General features: G+C 44.5%; 3 protein-coding genes across 3 annotated transcripts; 1 reads left to right on the forward strand and 2 right to left on the reverse strand.

Moving 5' to 3' along the window:
* Nucleotides 1-4,536: 4,536 nt before the first annotated feature.
* On the reverse strand, nt 4,537-7,005 carry LOC104420657 (senescence-associated carboxylesterase 101). Its single transcript, XM_039302536.1, has 4 exons — nt 6,941-7,005; nt 6,477-6,849; nt 5,826-6,377; nt 4,537-5,649 (listed from the first exon to the last, which is right to left on the reverse strand). The coding sequence occupies exons 1-4, from the start codon at nt 7,003-7,005 to the stop codon at nt 4,810-4,812; spliced, it is 1,830 nt and encodes a 609-aa protein (XP_039158470.1). The 3' UTR covers nt 4,537-4,809.
* Nucleotides 7,006-8,102: 1,097 nt separating this feature from the next.
* LOC104419307 (U-box domain-containing protein 40) lies at nt 8,103-10,519 on the reverse strand. The gene is given in 2 exon segments (XM_010030934.3): nt 8,103-8,584; nt 8,586-10,519. Coding segments are annotated over 2 exon segments (1,677 nt in total). The 5' UTR covers nt 10,070-10,519; the 3' UTR covers nt 8,103-8,391.
* A 3,757-nt stretch (nt 10,520-14,276) lies between these two features.
* LOC104419309 (zinc finger AN1 domain-containing stress-associated protein 12) lies at nt 14,277-15,501 on the forward strand. The gene is made up of 2 exons (XM_010030935.3): nt 14,277-14,694; nt 14,808-15,501. Exons 1-2 carry the CDS (start codon nt 14,587-14,589, stop codon nt 15,264-15,266), a joined length of 567 nt encoding a protein of 188 aa, XP_010029237.1. The 5' UTR covers nt 14,277-14,586; the 3' UTR covers nt 15,267-15,501.
* Nucleotides 15,502-15,805: the final 304 nt, after the last annotated feature.

A 15,805-nucleotide genomic window follows, 5' to 3' on the forward strand; every position in this document is an offset into this window, starting at 1 on the left:
AAATCAGAGCTTGAGATGTACTGGAAAGCTGTGGTGGAAGAGGCAGAGAAGAGGCCTCAGTTAGCAGGAGCAATGCTGCGGATCTGCTGGCTCTTCACAGGGACAAATTACCAGTGGATGGTTGAGCCGCCGAGTACTATAAATGGGGTAACAGAAGTTACATATCTAAGGGGAGATCAAAGCACTTCAAGCTACTGAAACAGTGGCTGGACGAACATCAGAAACAGCCCCAGAATAGTGTTCCTAACAATTCGAAAAAGAAGAAGATCATGTCCAGCGTCATGGACATTTGTGCTTCTAGGCACATGTGGAGGAGGCACAAATATCGTGCAGGTTGTTGAACAGCGGAGGATAGAACAGCACAGAAATAGAAAAATTGGTCAGGTTCGAGGAGTATGTCATGAATTTGCTCAAGAACTACGTAGTTTCTCCTGATATTTTCTTGGAAAGCAGCAGCTACATGCAATGGTGGAGGGAGTATGAGGAGATATTGGCGAAGTAGATGATGGGAACTTCTGACAACTCGGAACTCACTCTTTTCATGATGCGGTGGGGACTATTACCAGTATAAATCAGGTACCTATTCGCATGACAGATGAATAAACTGGGTAATTTGAATGTAATCTAAAGTGTTTGGTTCAGGTTTGGAGAAATACCTGTGGAAAAATGCAAATATCTTTAGGGTAAAGGGCTTTTTTGAAATACTTTAGTGTTTGGTAAATTGTAATTTAAAGTGCATTGGAAAATGACTTTAGCATAAATACCATTGGTAAAACCTATATTTGCCAAGGGCTTTTATTTATTTTTAAAAAAATTAAAATTTAATATGATAAAGCTTCGTTGCCGACCAAACTGTCAGTGGCTAGATCTAGCCGTTGGCGAGGCTACCTGAGGTCGCGCAACCTCAAGTGCTGCTACCTGGGTCACACGAACCTAGGCAGCGATGGTGGCGCCAAGGTTGCGCGACCTAGGCAAGCATCGCTTGGGTTCGCACAACATTAGGTGATGTCGCTTAGGTCCACGAACCCACTTGGGTAGCCTAGTCAATGGCCAAATATGGCTGCCGGCAGTTGGCCTGCCTTCGCAAGTAGGGGAAGATGAACACTCGATCAACGGATGAACAATAGAAGTGGACTTGCACTTCCTAATGCTGACATTTGGCCGATAGGCTTCCAAAAATGCTTGCCAAAGGCCTAATATTTTCTCCAATGAGCTTTGGAGGCTTAAAAGTCACTTGGGAAAGCTGAACCAAACGGGATCTAAGAGGAAGAATGTGCTGGTCTTGCTTGTTATGTTGATTTTGCTTTGCTTGAATTGAGTCGAATTCTCATTCGAACCATTGCTCATGACGAGTTCAAAAAAATTTAATTACGAAGGTAAGAGTTTATATTTCCTCTGCCTTTCCGTTTTTTCCTCTTCAGGAATTACTCATATGTTTGTCCGCTTAGTGCTGGTTCATATTTGGTTAAAAAAAAAAAATCATCACAAGGCCATAATCGAAACGAGCGATTTCAACCAAAAGAGCATTGAGAAAAACCGGGAAAAAAAAGCTGCTACTTAATTGAGCATTTTTAAGGCTTTATTATCAAGAGACCTCTCTTGTTGAAGCGGAGAGATTGACTGGATCATGCCAAATACAATTTAAGATGAGTCAACAATCTCTCCGTAAGTCCGCTGGAATTGATTTACACTTTTCCAGCTTCTGCTTTACCAGGATCACCACATCCATCGTCGGTTCCGCTTCCGACAGAGGCATCAATAGCTCTTGGGCATGGAGTTGAACTTGAAGCCTCCAGGGCCAAAAGCTCCATCCTTCTCTTGCCCACCGCTTTCTCGACATCTTCCAGCCATTCATCGACTGCCACCTACTCGCTGAAGCTAAGGTTTTCGAATCGCAGGGGCTTAATGTCATCCAGTTCTTTAGCTCCTTTCATTCCAACTTTCAATTGCTTAAGCACATCGGCATATTGTTTGTTCATTTCCTCTAGGATTTGGTCTCTATCAGTTTGAGCCTGTTGAATAGCATCGATTTAAGCCTTCTATGGATGTTCAATCCTATCTAGGACTGCATCCACTGGAGAGTGACCAAAATAGAAGGGCTTGCCTCTCGGAGAGAGAACGATAATGCCCTTCTCAACAGCACAAAGAGCACATACTTCACTTACCTTCTTGAATAGCGCCGGTCGACGTTCTGAGGAGGTGACTTGTCGAGCATTGGCACCCTCCTTCGTCATTCTTGCTCAAGTTGTTTTGCCCTCTAAGGCGCCCGCTGGAAAATCAATGTAAATACAACTGGTGTAGTGGAACTGTGAAAAATGTGATCATTTATAGGATCTCACGGCCAAAATAATTCATCACTCCCTCTTTGATTGGTAAATTTTTGGCTTTCCATATATTAATATACCTCCTTGAGCAGTTTAATGATAATCGTGTCGTTTTCCGTCTAGTGAAGTTAAGTATATTCATCTTTTTATTTTTTGAAAGTATACCTCCTTAAGCAGTTTAATGATAAGGTGTTGTTTTCCGCTAATGAGCCAAAGTATAGTCATCTTCTTTTCATTTTTCTTTTTTTGAAAGTATACCTTTTGAAGCGATTTAAGGACAAGCGTGTTGTTTTCCATCTAATGAACCAAAGTACATTCATCTTCTTCTTCTTTTGAAAGAAAACCTCCTAAGTGGTGATAAGCCTATCGTTTTCCATCTAAAGAACCCAAGTATATTCATTTTTTTTTTTTTTTTTTGAAAGTATACCTCCTTAATTGGTTTAATGATAAGCGTGTCATTTTCCATCTAATGAACCAAAGTATATCCATCTTCTTCTTTTCGGGCTATATTCATCCAAGAATGTTAATGAGTTGCATGCTTGTAATGTCAATTACTAGCTCATAACGTACATTGGTGAGAATACTTCTTCAACGGCTACTCGGCTATAGAAGGAAAATAATCTTTCAGTGCAATTAGTAGTGTAGAAATTTTTTTTTCACACCCTCCTAAATTTTGAGATTCATGCATAATAAATCCCTAAATTTTAAAAGTGCCATTTTTTGTTTTGGTGGTAGAAAGTGCCATTTTACTTCCTTAAATTTTCATTTTGTTGCACCTATTAATACCGTTTCTTTTTCAGCATGTTTACCATTTATTATGGGGGAGTAGGGGCGGGGTTTAAATTGCAACTTTTTCTTAAATTTCCTAATAAATGTTTTTTGTTCCCGAAAAGAAGGACAAAAGTCACCAAAAATCCTAAATCATACCCAATGCCACACATTTACCCTTAACTATCTACCTCTATGGATTCTAGAAGACAAATATTGTTGACATGGTTCTCATGTGATTTAAGTAAAATAAAAACGACGTTGATTTTAAAAAAAAAAAAATCATTTAATGAAACATTGATATAGAGTAAATATGTTACATGGATACAAGTTTGAGATTTTTTATATTACAAGAAAAAATTTGAGGTGAAAGGTAGAATGGGCATAGTTTAAGGTTTTGATGTCACCAAAAAAATAAACTTGGGTAAATGTGTCACAATTGGTATAATTTGGGGGTTTTTGTGACATTTTCCTTTACCTGAATGTAGAGTCAAGAGTTTAACATGCTTAAGTTCCGGACAATCCTATATCTCTTTAATATCTACACAGGAATTATCATGTTAATATCTTCTTGGGAGGTACAGATTGCGAAACCATAAGGTAATTGGATTGCGTTTGTATTAGATTTTTTCATTGGCAAAACCGCTCAGTGCAAGTGTCGAATAGTTATCTCCCCACTATTGTCTTGTTCTCTTTCGTTTATCCTTACGCAGCAAAAAGACATCACTTATTTTTAATCATTTGTAAAATCTTAGTAAGAATGGAGCGTGCCGGAGGCGGTGTGGGTCTTGGCGGCTTGATGGTCGGCGACAGTCTGGTGGAAAATGTGGCCAAATGGTGGGCAGGATTTGGAGTAGTAGTCAGGAGAGAGTTTGGATTGGGAGGGAGGAGGAGGAGGACGAGAGGAGATGATGGAAACGGTGGTGCCACTGTTTGTGTAGAAACTAGCAGAGTGAAACTTGAAGAACGCTCGAGGATAAAGTTTAGTATATAGTATAGAGCTAAAAATGTCAATCTAGCGAGTGGAAGTAACCACGTGATTTGCATTGATTAATTATTTACTACATGATAATACATACATACATATATATATATATATATATATATATATATATATATATATATATAGGGAGAGTATCTATAATCTTTTATAAGAATGAAAGGTTCATGTGAGAAATTTTCTATTACTTACATCATCCGAGATGATATAAAGAGATGATATGGATAATGTACTATAAGTATCAAAATTTTTAGTATTATTCAACCTATTATTGTGCCAAACCTATACTCTATTCGATTCATATCACTAAAATATATCTATATTTTACCTATTCTATAAAACCTCATATCACCCTGACCCACTCTCATGCTCTAGTCGAGAAAAAATAAAGAAAAACTCCATTCTAAAATACTAAGAAATGTATTCAATTTCATTCATCCCAACGAAATCAACCGGTACATAGGAATAGGAAACGAAGTCATATTTCACAATAACAATTAAACTCCACCCCCACCATCTTAACATAACTCGATTCGTAACAACGTTAGTCAATAAGACAAGCTAGAAACATTTTTAAAGTCGCTCGCGAGCTTGAATTCGGCGTCGCCGCTCCGTCTCATTTCCCTCTCTCAGCCCTCAACACTTTCCCTGATCTTCAGCGAAAGGACACGAGATCAATCACCATGATGAGTGATCGAATGTGAAGGACCCCGAAGCCTACTGGTGATAGCACTCGTTCCTCATGAACTGAGCAAGCTGCGAGTCATGGGAAGCTCCCATCATCTGCTTCCCTAGGATCTCCTCATCATACTCTCTCCACCATTTCATGTAGCTGCTCTTCTCCAGGAAAATCTCCGACGACACCGCGTACCTCTCAAGGAGGCTCATCACGTACTGCTCGAACTCGACCAGCTTCTCTCTCTCCACGGCCAAATCCGGTCCTCCGCTCTTCAGCAACCTGCCTGAGATGACCGCCTCCTCGACGTGCGCCCAGAAGCAAGAGTCCTCGGTGAGGATGTTGGACGAGACTTTTTCGCGTCTCGAGTTGACCGAATTACACGGGGCAGGCCTCTGCGGGTTCTCTTTTAGCCATTTCTCCAATAGAATGTAGTGCTTGGACCTTCCTTCAGTTAGGTAATTCCTATTGCCCTTGGCATAGTACTCAGCTATGTCGAGCGGCTCGACCATCCTCCGGTAAGTGTTTCCCCCGTAAAGCCAGCCCTGCCGCAGCCATGCCCCCTCCTTCTGAGGCATCTTCTCTGACTCCTTGACGACGCGCTGCCAGTATTCCTTGAGGGTCTCCTTGTACGTGACAACTCGGTGATCACGCTCCTTCGGCTTGCTCTTGTAGCTGTCGTAATAACCAAAACCGTCGGACGCTGTCGCTTTCTTATACCATTCAAGGTGGACCATGAATATTTTCCTTTCCATGTCACTTGCTTTGCTGGAGGTATTGCTTCTTGCTGCTGCTCGGATTCGGGTCGCAGATTCTTCTTCTGATTTTGAGACTTTCTCCATCTGAGCATTAACGTTCTGCTGCCATGGCCGATGTGAAAGCTACGAGTAGCAGTGAACAAAGAGATGGTCACAAGATATTGCGGGCTAAATTAAGCAATCGCAGGCTATAGCTTAAGCTATATATCAGGGAACCTAAACCAATCTGATGCGTTCTTTCAATCCTGTGAAATATCAACTAATAAATGAAGGTAACATCCTAATGCAATTCGAGCTACCTGAACTTGTGCAAGGTCGACCGCTGTCACTTGAGCGATTATCCCAGCCTTAAATGAATCAGGTTCGTCCTCTGCCAACGAATTTGGGTCCTTGCATATGGATCCGCCTTCGAGACGTTCAATGATGCTACCGTAATGAAAACCTCGTAATTCTTGATTTCGACCACTCTCTGTGCTGCTCCTGTTCGCAAGCAGCAGCTCCATTACTGATTCAGGAGCTCTAAAACACGCGCCACTTGAGTCAGAACACAAGAGGAATGCCCCAAAAGGCACATAGGAGCTTGGCTCGCCATGAGGTTGAAGCCAGAGTCTAGGGAAACAGTCATCCTTATGGACCACGTGCAACAAGCAATTCCACGCTGAGAACTGTGATACGGCTCGCTGGAAGCCATTGTCGCCGAGGAGAGGCGAGCCGAAAGTAATGCAGAGTGGCCATATAGTGGTCGAGGCATCGAGCGAGTCTAAAAGCCATAGCGTGAACAGAGAAGCCACGCATCCAGCTAGGCAGTGTCCGGTAATAATGTACGCGGTAGACTTAGCAGATTCTGCAATCTGCGGTTGAAGTAGAACAAGCAGAATTGCAGATTTTTCAGGAGCAATTATTCAATTGATCACGGTATGACCAGCTAAGAAGACGAATGGAGACTTCACCTGAGCTCTCAGGACAGAGAGTTCGTGCTCGTCGCAGAGGGAGTCGAACAGAGAAATCGCTGCTCTGTTCAAGGAAAACGATGGGATATTCTCGGAGCAGAGGAAATGGAAGCGAGGGATCTCCGACCAGGGAACCAAATCGCTCTGTTCTTGAAGATGGCTAATGCCGATAGGCAACGCATTGAAAGCAACGATTGTGTACTCCGGGTGCTGGAACTCTTCGAAAGCCACCGACGAGGAGGAAGACGACGGCGACGATAGGTGTGGCTGCTCGGCATTGACTTGCCCCTGGAGCTGTGAAACCGCGTCCCATGAGCGACCAAGAAGACCCGACGCCACTGCCAAGTTCGCCAGATCGAGCCCGCAGCTGAATCTGCGAAATCAAGAAAGATCGAGGCGAGTCAGAAAGATCGATTTCGAGCCGTATCATTCTTCGAAATGAACATGGGACTTCATGAACATACAGAGGGAGAGGAGGTCGGCGGCCCATGATCATCATCCGACTCGTTCGTTTGGCGTCTTCTTCCATGTTTCCTCAGGGCGAATAATGATCATGGGAGAATCATTCGCCCTCTTGCGGACCGGTCGTTTGCTTCGACATCCGGTCAAACACGACGGTCTCTCCTTTGTCTGGTGGTATACGCCATGATAATCAGGACCGAGAGAACCTTTGACAATTCATTCGCTTACTATTCTCGTGATTATGCTTATGTGTGTCAATTTAAACGACTGAATTTTCGTACATTGCCTCATTTGCTGACCACAAAAACGTGTTAAAAGACCGAGCAGCATGCCGAAGTTGGTCTAAGCCGCTATAGGTTGAGTCATTGCTTAAATACATCAACCATGAACACGGCAATGTTTAAATATTCTAATGGCATAGTCATCATCAGTGGAACTACCACGTCCGGTGGAGAAGGCAGCTCCAGAGCCACATCTTTTGTGGGCTCCGGTGACGGAGGCGCCCCCGGTCCTCCTCCTAACGCAGGGCCGGCAACTACGGATGTGCTCGTGTGAAAATAATTGTATGCCTGTTAAAAGTTGAGGAGCATTAAGATATTCATTTTCAAGTGATTTACACCTGTCACGCCAATTGGGAAGAATTGGATTTAGATATAAATTGATTTTCCTAAATTTTTATGGTCCTGCACAATGTTTGAATATTTTTCTTACATAACTAAAATGGTAAATTACTATTACAAACCTTAAATTACGCCCATTGTGATACTAATACTCCAAATTACCAAAGTCCCAAACTTGTATCAATGTGACAAAAATACCACTGTCTAATGTCTACCATGAGAAACTCAAAACTTCACTAGGGATTTTTCTGTTACACCAATATAAGCTTGGGTATTGGTGATATGAAAGAGATTTGGAATATTTGATATCACAATAAGCATAGTTTAAGATTTTTTATAACGAAATAAAAGTCACGGGTATTAAAATCAGAATAGGCATAATTTAGAATCTTTTTTGGGTGTTAATCCAGATAAATAAGAGAATGCAAACTTAGGATATTACGGTGAAGTCTCGGGTATCGCCATCATAATAGATATAATTCAGAATTTTCAGTGGCATGAATCGAGATGGAAAAGAGAATGCCAGCTTCCTTCTCTTCCGGAATCAATTTCCCTAAAAGGGCCTCCATTTACACCTTGACATTTCTCTCTCTTTCAGAAAAACAAAAAGGTATAGAAAATGACGCAAATAAAGACCAAATCGGCAAAATGAAACGAAAAAACGAAAAATTGCGTAAAGCACAACGCATATTGTGCCCAGATAATTACACTTCAGAAGGACTAGAAAAAGAAAAACCCCCATAAACAAAATTCCAAAAGTCCAAAAAAAGAAAAAAATCGAAAAATCAACAAGTCGACCGAGTCGACACCCAGCCCGCTCGCCGGCCGCCGAGTCACCGGCTCGGCGTCCCCGCCTCGAGCAGCTTCTCCCAATCCACGTCCTCCGCTTCCACCTCCTCCCTCCTCTCCCCCATCATCTCCACCATCCTCCTCGCCATCTCCCTCGCCCGCCAGCTCCCGCCCTCCGCCTCCTCCAGCGCCTCCGCCGCCCCCGCCGCCCTCGCCAGCCCCTTGAACCGCAGCCCCCTGGCTCAGCACGTACAGCGCCGTCACGCAGTTGTCCCGGGCCGACCCGGCCGCCCGCCGCAGGAACCCGACCAGGCACTCCACCGCCCCCGCGTCCATCATCGCGGCCCGGCCGTCCGCGCACGAGCCCAGGTTCACCAGCACGAGCAGGGCCCGGCCCGCGAGGCGGCCCGACCTGACCATGCCAAGGAGGACCGGCACCGACCCGAGCCGCACCAGCTTGACCCGGTTGCTCTGCACCAGCGAGAGGTGGTACAGCGCCGAGGCGGCGTCGCCCTGGGCCCGCTCGTTCCCCGCGCGGAGCGCGTGGAGGAGCGGCGGCAGGGCGCCCAGCGCGCCGATCGCCGTCTTGTTGCCGTCGTCCAGGGCCAGGCTGAAGAGCGCGCCGGCCGCGTGCTCCGCCGCCTCCGGAAAGCCCCCCTTGAGCACGTCGACGAGGTTGGGGACAATCCCGGACCGCAAGATCTTCACCTTGTTGACCGCCGCGAGCGACAGGTTGACCAGGGACGCCACCGAGTTGACCTGGATGGCGCAGTACTTGGAGACGACGAGGGGCCGGAGGGAGGAGAGCAAGCGGGCGGTGCACAGCGTGACCCGGCTCTCCTCGCTCGTCCGCGTCTCGTCCCTGAGCCCGATGACCGCCTCTTCGACGTCGAAGACCAGCGGGCTCTTGAGCTTCGCGAGGAGCCCTTCCTCCGCCGGGTTCAAGGGCTCGAACTCGGAGGAGGAGCACGACGACGAGCAGCAGCAGCTCGGGCGGGCCGCGAGCTGGAGCGGCGAGGTCGAATCGAAGGCGACGGTGGTCGCCACCGAGTCGTTGGAGCTCGAATAGGAATGATTTGCCGTCGGCGGATCCTGATGATGGCTCCGAGAAGACTCTGCTTTTGCACCGCGCATCTCTCGTTCTTCGCGGACGGAGTCTCGTCGTTCTCCAACCGTGTCGCGGGCGAGTTTCATTTGCGTTCTGTGGGTTTGCGTGGACATTAGATCGGCGACGAGCTTATTAGCGGACGCCGAATCAAGAGGCTTGGGGGGAGGCAGAGAACGGCTCCTGCAGAAGCTGAGAATGGTGGACTTGAGGGCGTGGTTGGGGATCAACGCGGAGAAATCCGGCGCGGCGACGTCGCCGGCCAGAGCCGGCGGGACGAAGCCGAGGGACTTGCAGGCCTCGACGGAGGCTCGCTCGAAGGAATGGCCGGAAGGGACGATGACCGGGTCGGCCATGAGAGACCCCGAAACAGGGCACAGGAACTCGTCGGGCACGGCCTCCCGATGACGGGGGCGGTCGGCTTTCGGCTTGTCGGGTTTGGCCGACTTGCGAAACGAGACGATGGTCCACCTGCTGAGCCTGGGGCCGCCGTTTCTCTCCTTGGCCTTGTGGGTGGGGGTGGCCACCTTCATCACGGCTTCTTGGAACTCCATTGTCTCGAAGACCCTCTCTCTCTCTCTCTCCCTCTCTCTCACTCTCTTCAGCTTCACAAGCATATACGAATCGCGACGATGGAAACGAAGGAGTGTCGGCGAAGCTGCATGATTCGAGGGGTCAGTTGGGTTTGGTCCCGAGATTTAGTGGGGGCAACGAGATCGTTGCGGCAATGTCACTGAACTCCGGTACAGAGAAGAAGACCGAGTCTCACTGGAGAGAGAGAGAGAGAGAGAAGATGGTGATGGCGATGGTGACGATGCGAGGAAGGGGATCTGCTGATGTGGGACGAGCGAGATTTTGTTCCTTTGCTTGCGGAGAAATCGAACCAACCAAGGAGAGAGAGACGGGGATTTTGCAGGGCATGATGATGATGATATCGATTTGATCTAATCTGCTTCGCCTCGAGAAAGGGTGGGAATTTGCATGTGCCGAGGCTCTGCAGATGTTAGCCACTGACTGACTGACTGACTGACTGGGTCTCTCTCCTTCTCTCTCTCTCTCGGACTCTCAGAAGTCAGATGTTCTCCACGTGGTCGTTTTAGGCGTGAAGCTGCTAAATCTTAAGAATATAATCAATTAGTGTAATTAGATAGTTTGAAGAATAATGATAATCATTGATATTGGGTTTCCGCAGGGTAATGCAAAGACCATGACTTAGTAATTCTTTTTTAATAACTTCTTTATGTTTTTGACGGATCGAGGGTACGAGGAAGGGCTATTTTTCTTTTTTTGAGATATTAAGAAGGGGTCACTACTTGATTTCCCTCCTCTAAACGTGATTATAAGAATTCGAAGCAAGCGAGCTCAAGTTTGAAGGGTTGCTCAAGCCAGGTGTTAATCTACTAAAGAAAATTTTAGCTGTCACGATGCATTGGTTTCGCATCAACCAATATTTCTTAAAATGAAATCAGATATTGTGTAAGGAATCGAGATGCTGTCTACATAGGTTGTCCTCTCCTCTGTATCCAGTGCCTTTTTTTTTCCCCTGTACCTTTGCATCGAGTGTTCACATCCAGGAAAAGTGTGCATAATTTACGAGGAATAAAATGAGAAGAAAAATTCCTTTCAAATTGAGAGAAAAGTGAGCATGATTTTTTTTTTTCTGTGGGTCGTCCATTGTTGCACGGTCTATGTGAAAGGAACTTCCCCCATTTTGACATTCTGAGGCCCTTGCTGATTACTAAAGCCAAAAGGGTACAAAGAAAAATATAGACAAAAGTTAATTTTGCTTCTTTTGTGTGAGGGAATTTATTTAATTTAATGTCTTTTTAAATGAATTTATTTAATGGGTATGAGCTACTTTAGATGGAGGGAGACAGCTAAAGTCACCGGGAACAACGCTAAGGTTCATTATTTTGCCCAGTCGCTGACTTAATCGCTAAGGGTTCGAAGGACTCTCGTGCGTTCAAATGGCCTTTTTGGGTGTTCTAGGCTGGACAATTTCTTCCTTTCCTTTTTTTTTCCCATTATCCCCAAAAGTGATTCCCTCTCGTGGACTACCTTTCACTAGTTGAAACTCTGTTTTTTTTTTTTCCCCTTCTTTTTTGACTTTTTTCTATGTTTATGAATTTTTTGGGGAAGATTTGGTAGTTGGTTGAAACTGATAATTCACCTTTCCAAATCTTGAATTCAGAGGAAAAGGTCACTTGTTCTTTAATCCATAAAAGCATAGGCACGTACAATTATATCCCAAGAATTCCTCCATCTGCGGGGGTGGCCTAAGTATTGCATGAACAAATTCCTCTTTTTCTTTATACCAGGGGCACCGATGAGTATTTCCACTTTATATACACCGTAGAGCGTAATTAGCATTGCTGCACGTCATTCAGAGAGTAAGAAATACGGGTTATCGCCACGATATGCCGCCTTTAGTAAATCATGCTTATATGGCCATGGTCCCTATTATTCAAATTTTTAACTACTATACTTACTGGTAATTAATTTAGCTTCGACGAAGATATCTTTTTTCTTTCCGGTTGGGCTCGTGGAGCAGGTGTTCTACCTCGACTTATTCGGATGATTCCCTTGGAATTACTAATCGTATTTACTAAGAAAAAAACCATTTATGACCTAAGAGTCAAAAAGGCCTTACCCGACAGAAGAAAAACAAGAGAGAGAGAAATTTGCCAAATGGGTCACTCATTATAATTGAAGACATTTCAAAGCAATTAGACCCATGTTGAGAATCAGGGCCTTTTAGCTTTTAAGCCATACCTGTTTTTCTTTCTGATATTGAAGTCCAAAAGCAATGGCATATTCCGGAAAGGTCGTGATTTTTTGGTGGCATTCAATAATTCCAAATATATTTTTTTCTTCGGAAATCCTGGCTTTATTATCTTCTCCATTTTATTAGTTTTTTTTTCTTTTAATTTGTTTGTTTATGTGCATGGCCATCTTTTTATTGCTTTCCCTGCTTTACAAATTGGCATGTTTGCTTTTTGGTTTGCCATCATATGCTGATGGCACTGACTTTTTATGCTATGATTTGTTTGGCTTTTTCCCACTTTCCACCCATCAAGGGTGAGCGGTCTCGAAACTCAGTAGAAAGAAAGATTGTGATTTGAAACGAAGCTTTTGTTTTTTGGATTTTACCAAATTAAGCTTGAGGCTCTAGTACCAACCAAATCGGGTCAAATTGTGCACACGCTTTGTGAGCACCACCTATCTAAGTCATAGTTCGAAAGAGCATAATAATGATCAATTACAGGAACGCGTCACTGATTTCACGGCAAAAATATCGTTAAATTCGCTTATAACGGTCAAATAATAGCGCGTTGGTAATAAAAAGGTGACCAGTAAGTAACTTATGAACGGTTTTTTATAAGTACAAGTACTTAATACAAGGAGTTTTGGTACACTAGTCAAGCTATAATCGGTAATTTTGAAAGTAGTTGTAAGCCAAATACGTAAAATGTTGGCACATTATTAACATAGCCGGTAAGCTTGGGATTATAAACAAATGTCGATACTTTTCAAAACCAAACAAGATAAAATGTTCGTAAGTGGCTGAAATTAGTTGATATCATAATGCGATCAATACAATTACGCCAATCAAATTAAGATTACTAATTTCTAACAAAAGTAAATAGCTCTCACGACTTGGTAAACAATAAAAATAAATGTTGGTACATCATTAAAATAGTTGGTAAGTTTGAAGTAGGAATAAACATCGGTTCATCTCAAAGCTCATAGGTAAGTTACTAATGAAAGACTAGTATACCAAAATGCCAATCTCTCTCTCTCTCTTTTTTTTTTTTCTTTTTTTTCACCGACATTATGTTGTTTGCTGGTACCCAACATGATATCGGATTCTGTTTCTTAGGTCATGGTCAATGAACTGCACAAGTGAGAGGTTTAACTGGGAGTTATGAGGAAAGCTTTTACAACCATATTTAGACAAGGATTGTTATCTTAAATATGCATCATGATCACCTAAAGATAAGAATCGCTCAATTATCATCGGAGTGAGACCAATAATATATCTATTCTTCAATAAAAGAAAGCATTGATAAGAAAGCTGAATCATTCGCATCGTATATCGATCGTATACCTAAGAATTTTGCAAGTGAGACTCTTTCTCTCATTAATGAACAGTGGAGGGGAGCGGGAGTATTGGATTCCGTCTAGGACAGAACATGAAGAAAGCCCTCTTTTCCTCTGCCTTGACTTTTTGCCTCCTCTTTTTTCCCCTCCTTTCTTTTGTCAGGGAATTTCAGCTTGTATAATATCAGAAGCTTATGTCGTACGAATAAACCGAATAAACATTCAGTACGACTATTTATTAATTATTAAAAGATAAAAATAATCTGCTAAAGTAAGTCTGTCATATTATGCCATCATTATTGAGAATGAGATGATGAAAAGTTTCTGTATATACTTGAGGATAAAAATTGAAATTATACGATCACATGATGTTCTCAATATTCTCTTTGATATTGATATTAAGAAAGCACCCTAAATAGATACACATATAATAAAGTTATCCAAAATTAATTTTTAGATCACAAAAAACTCTAAGTTAATACATCTGTGTCAAATGTAAACTTGTCATGCCAATTAAGTTATTATCTTGTCGTATTGTAATATCATGATAAAAATTTAAAAAAAAAAAAAACTAATGAAGGATTGAAGGATAAATACGTTACGGGTGTTTTCGTTATATTTCCCGAGATGAACTAATGGTTGACGTGGCGGAAAACGATTGGGAGGCGTGAGATCAAGCGTGACGTGGTGAAGCCCGGCCGCGTGGGGTCTGGAAATATCGGAAGAGCCGAAGGCAAAGAAAGAGAGGGAGGGAAGAGGTCGGTCGGTGCCCCGCGGCGCAAGTCAAGAGTGGCTGGCTTTTCTCTTCTCATCCTGCCTTCGGCGCCAAGCCAGCTCCCCCTCCTCCTCCGACCACCGGGCTGCCTCCTTAAAATACCCGAACCCCATCCAGAGAAATCCTCACCCATTTCCCCATTCCGATTCCAGTTCGAATTCCAACCCTCGGCCGATCTCAAAGAACGTGACGCGAGAAGAAAAACGACCCACTTCGAATTTCGACAGTTCCAGGTCCACCCCCCGATCGACGAGAGACATGGCAGGAGGAGGAACGGAGGCTTTTCCAGATCTAGGGAGGCATTGCCAGAACCCGGATTGCAATCTCCTCGATTTCCTCCCCTTCACCTGCGACGGCTGCCGTAAGGTAAAAAGACTCGCGAGGCGATCGTCGTCGCGTTCGTGACGGGAAAAAGATTCCATTTTTCTTCGAGAATTTGAATTGTGAGTAACGTGCGGACGAACCCATTACGTGCGCAGGTGTTTTGTGCGGAGCACAGGTCGTACAAGTCCCACGGGTGCCCGGGATCGGACCACCGGAGCCGGCGGGTCGTCGTCTGCGAGGCCTGCTCGGCGGCGATCGAGGCCACCGGGGAGGACGAGAGGGCGGCCCTGGCGAGGCACGAGGGGTCCGGGGACTGCGACCCGCGGAGGAAGAAGAAGCCGGTGTGCCCCGTGCGCCGGTGCCGGGAGGTGCTGACGTTCTCCAACACCAGCGCGTGCAAGGCGTGCGGGATCAAGGTGTGCCTCAAGCACCGGTTCCCGGCCGACCACAGCTGCGGGACGGGGGCGGCGGCGGCGAGGGCGGCCGCGGCGGCGGGAGGGCGGTGGAACGACAGGTTCGTGGCGGTGCTGGCCTCGAGGGGCGCGAAGGAGTACGGGAAGAAGGAGCGGGGATCGTCATCTCCGCCGAGCACCCCGACCGTCAAAGCCTGTTGATCGAACTTCTCTATTTTACTTTTTCAAAAAAAAAAAAAAAAAAATTCTATTGAAGCTTTGAGACTTCATGATTGACATCGATGCCTCACCGGCCTTATACAAATCTCTGTGTATGTTCATTCTGATTTGAGGCCCAAATCGAGCCCAATGCACTCCGGTGCAGTTCATTCTGTTGTCGCCGTACTCGTGTCATTCCGTGTCAATTCTTATGAATATGATATTTACATTCCCATAATTCAAACTCGAAAAGCGCACGTATACTCAAAAGTCATAAGAAAGATCCTGCATGCTCAACTTTAATATTGAAAAGATAGGCTTAGCTTTTGATTTTGAAACACTTTTCGAGAAAGATCCGAATGATAGCACACGGATATCAATTAGTGTTTCATACATGAAAATTACTCGTGAGATTTGTGACTTCTTGTGCATATAATATTTATATGTTCATAATTTAATTTTGAATGCACACGCATGCTCAAAAGTCATGAAAAAGATCCTACATGCCCAATGTTAGTTACGAAAAGATAAACTTTTAACTT

Source organism: Eucalyptus grandis, chromosome 9, assembly GCF_016545825.1.
Source record: "Eucalyptus grandis isolate ANBG69807.140 chromosome 9, ASM1654582v1, whole genome shotgun sequence".
In the NCBI taxonomy this organism is placed as follows: Eukaryota; Viridiplantae; Streptophyta; class Magnoliopsida; order Myrtales; family Myrtaceae; genus Eucalyptus; species Eucalyptus grandis.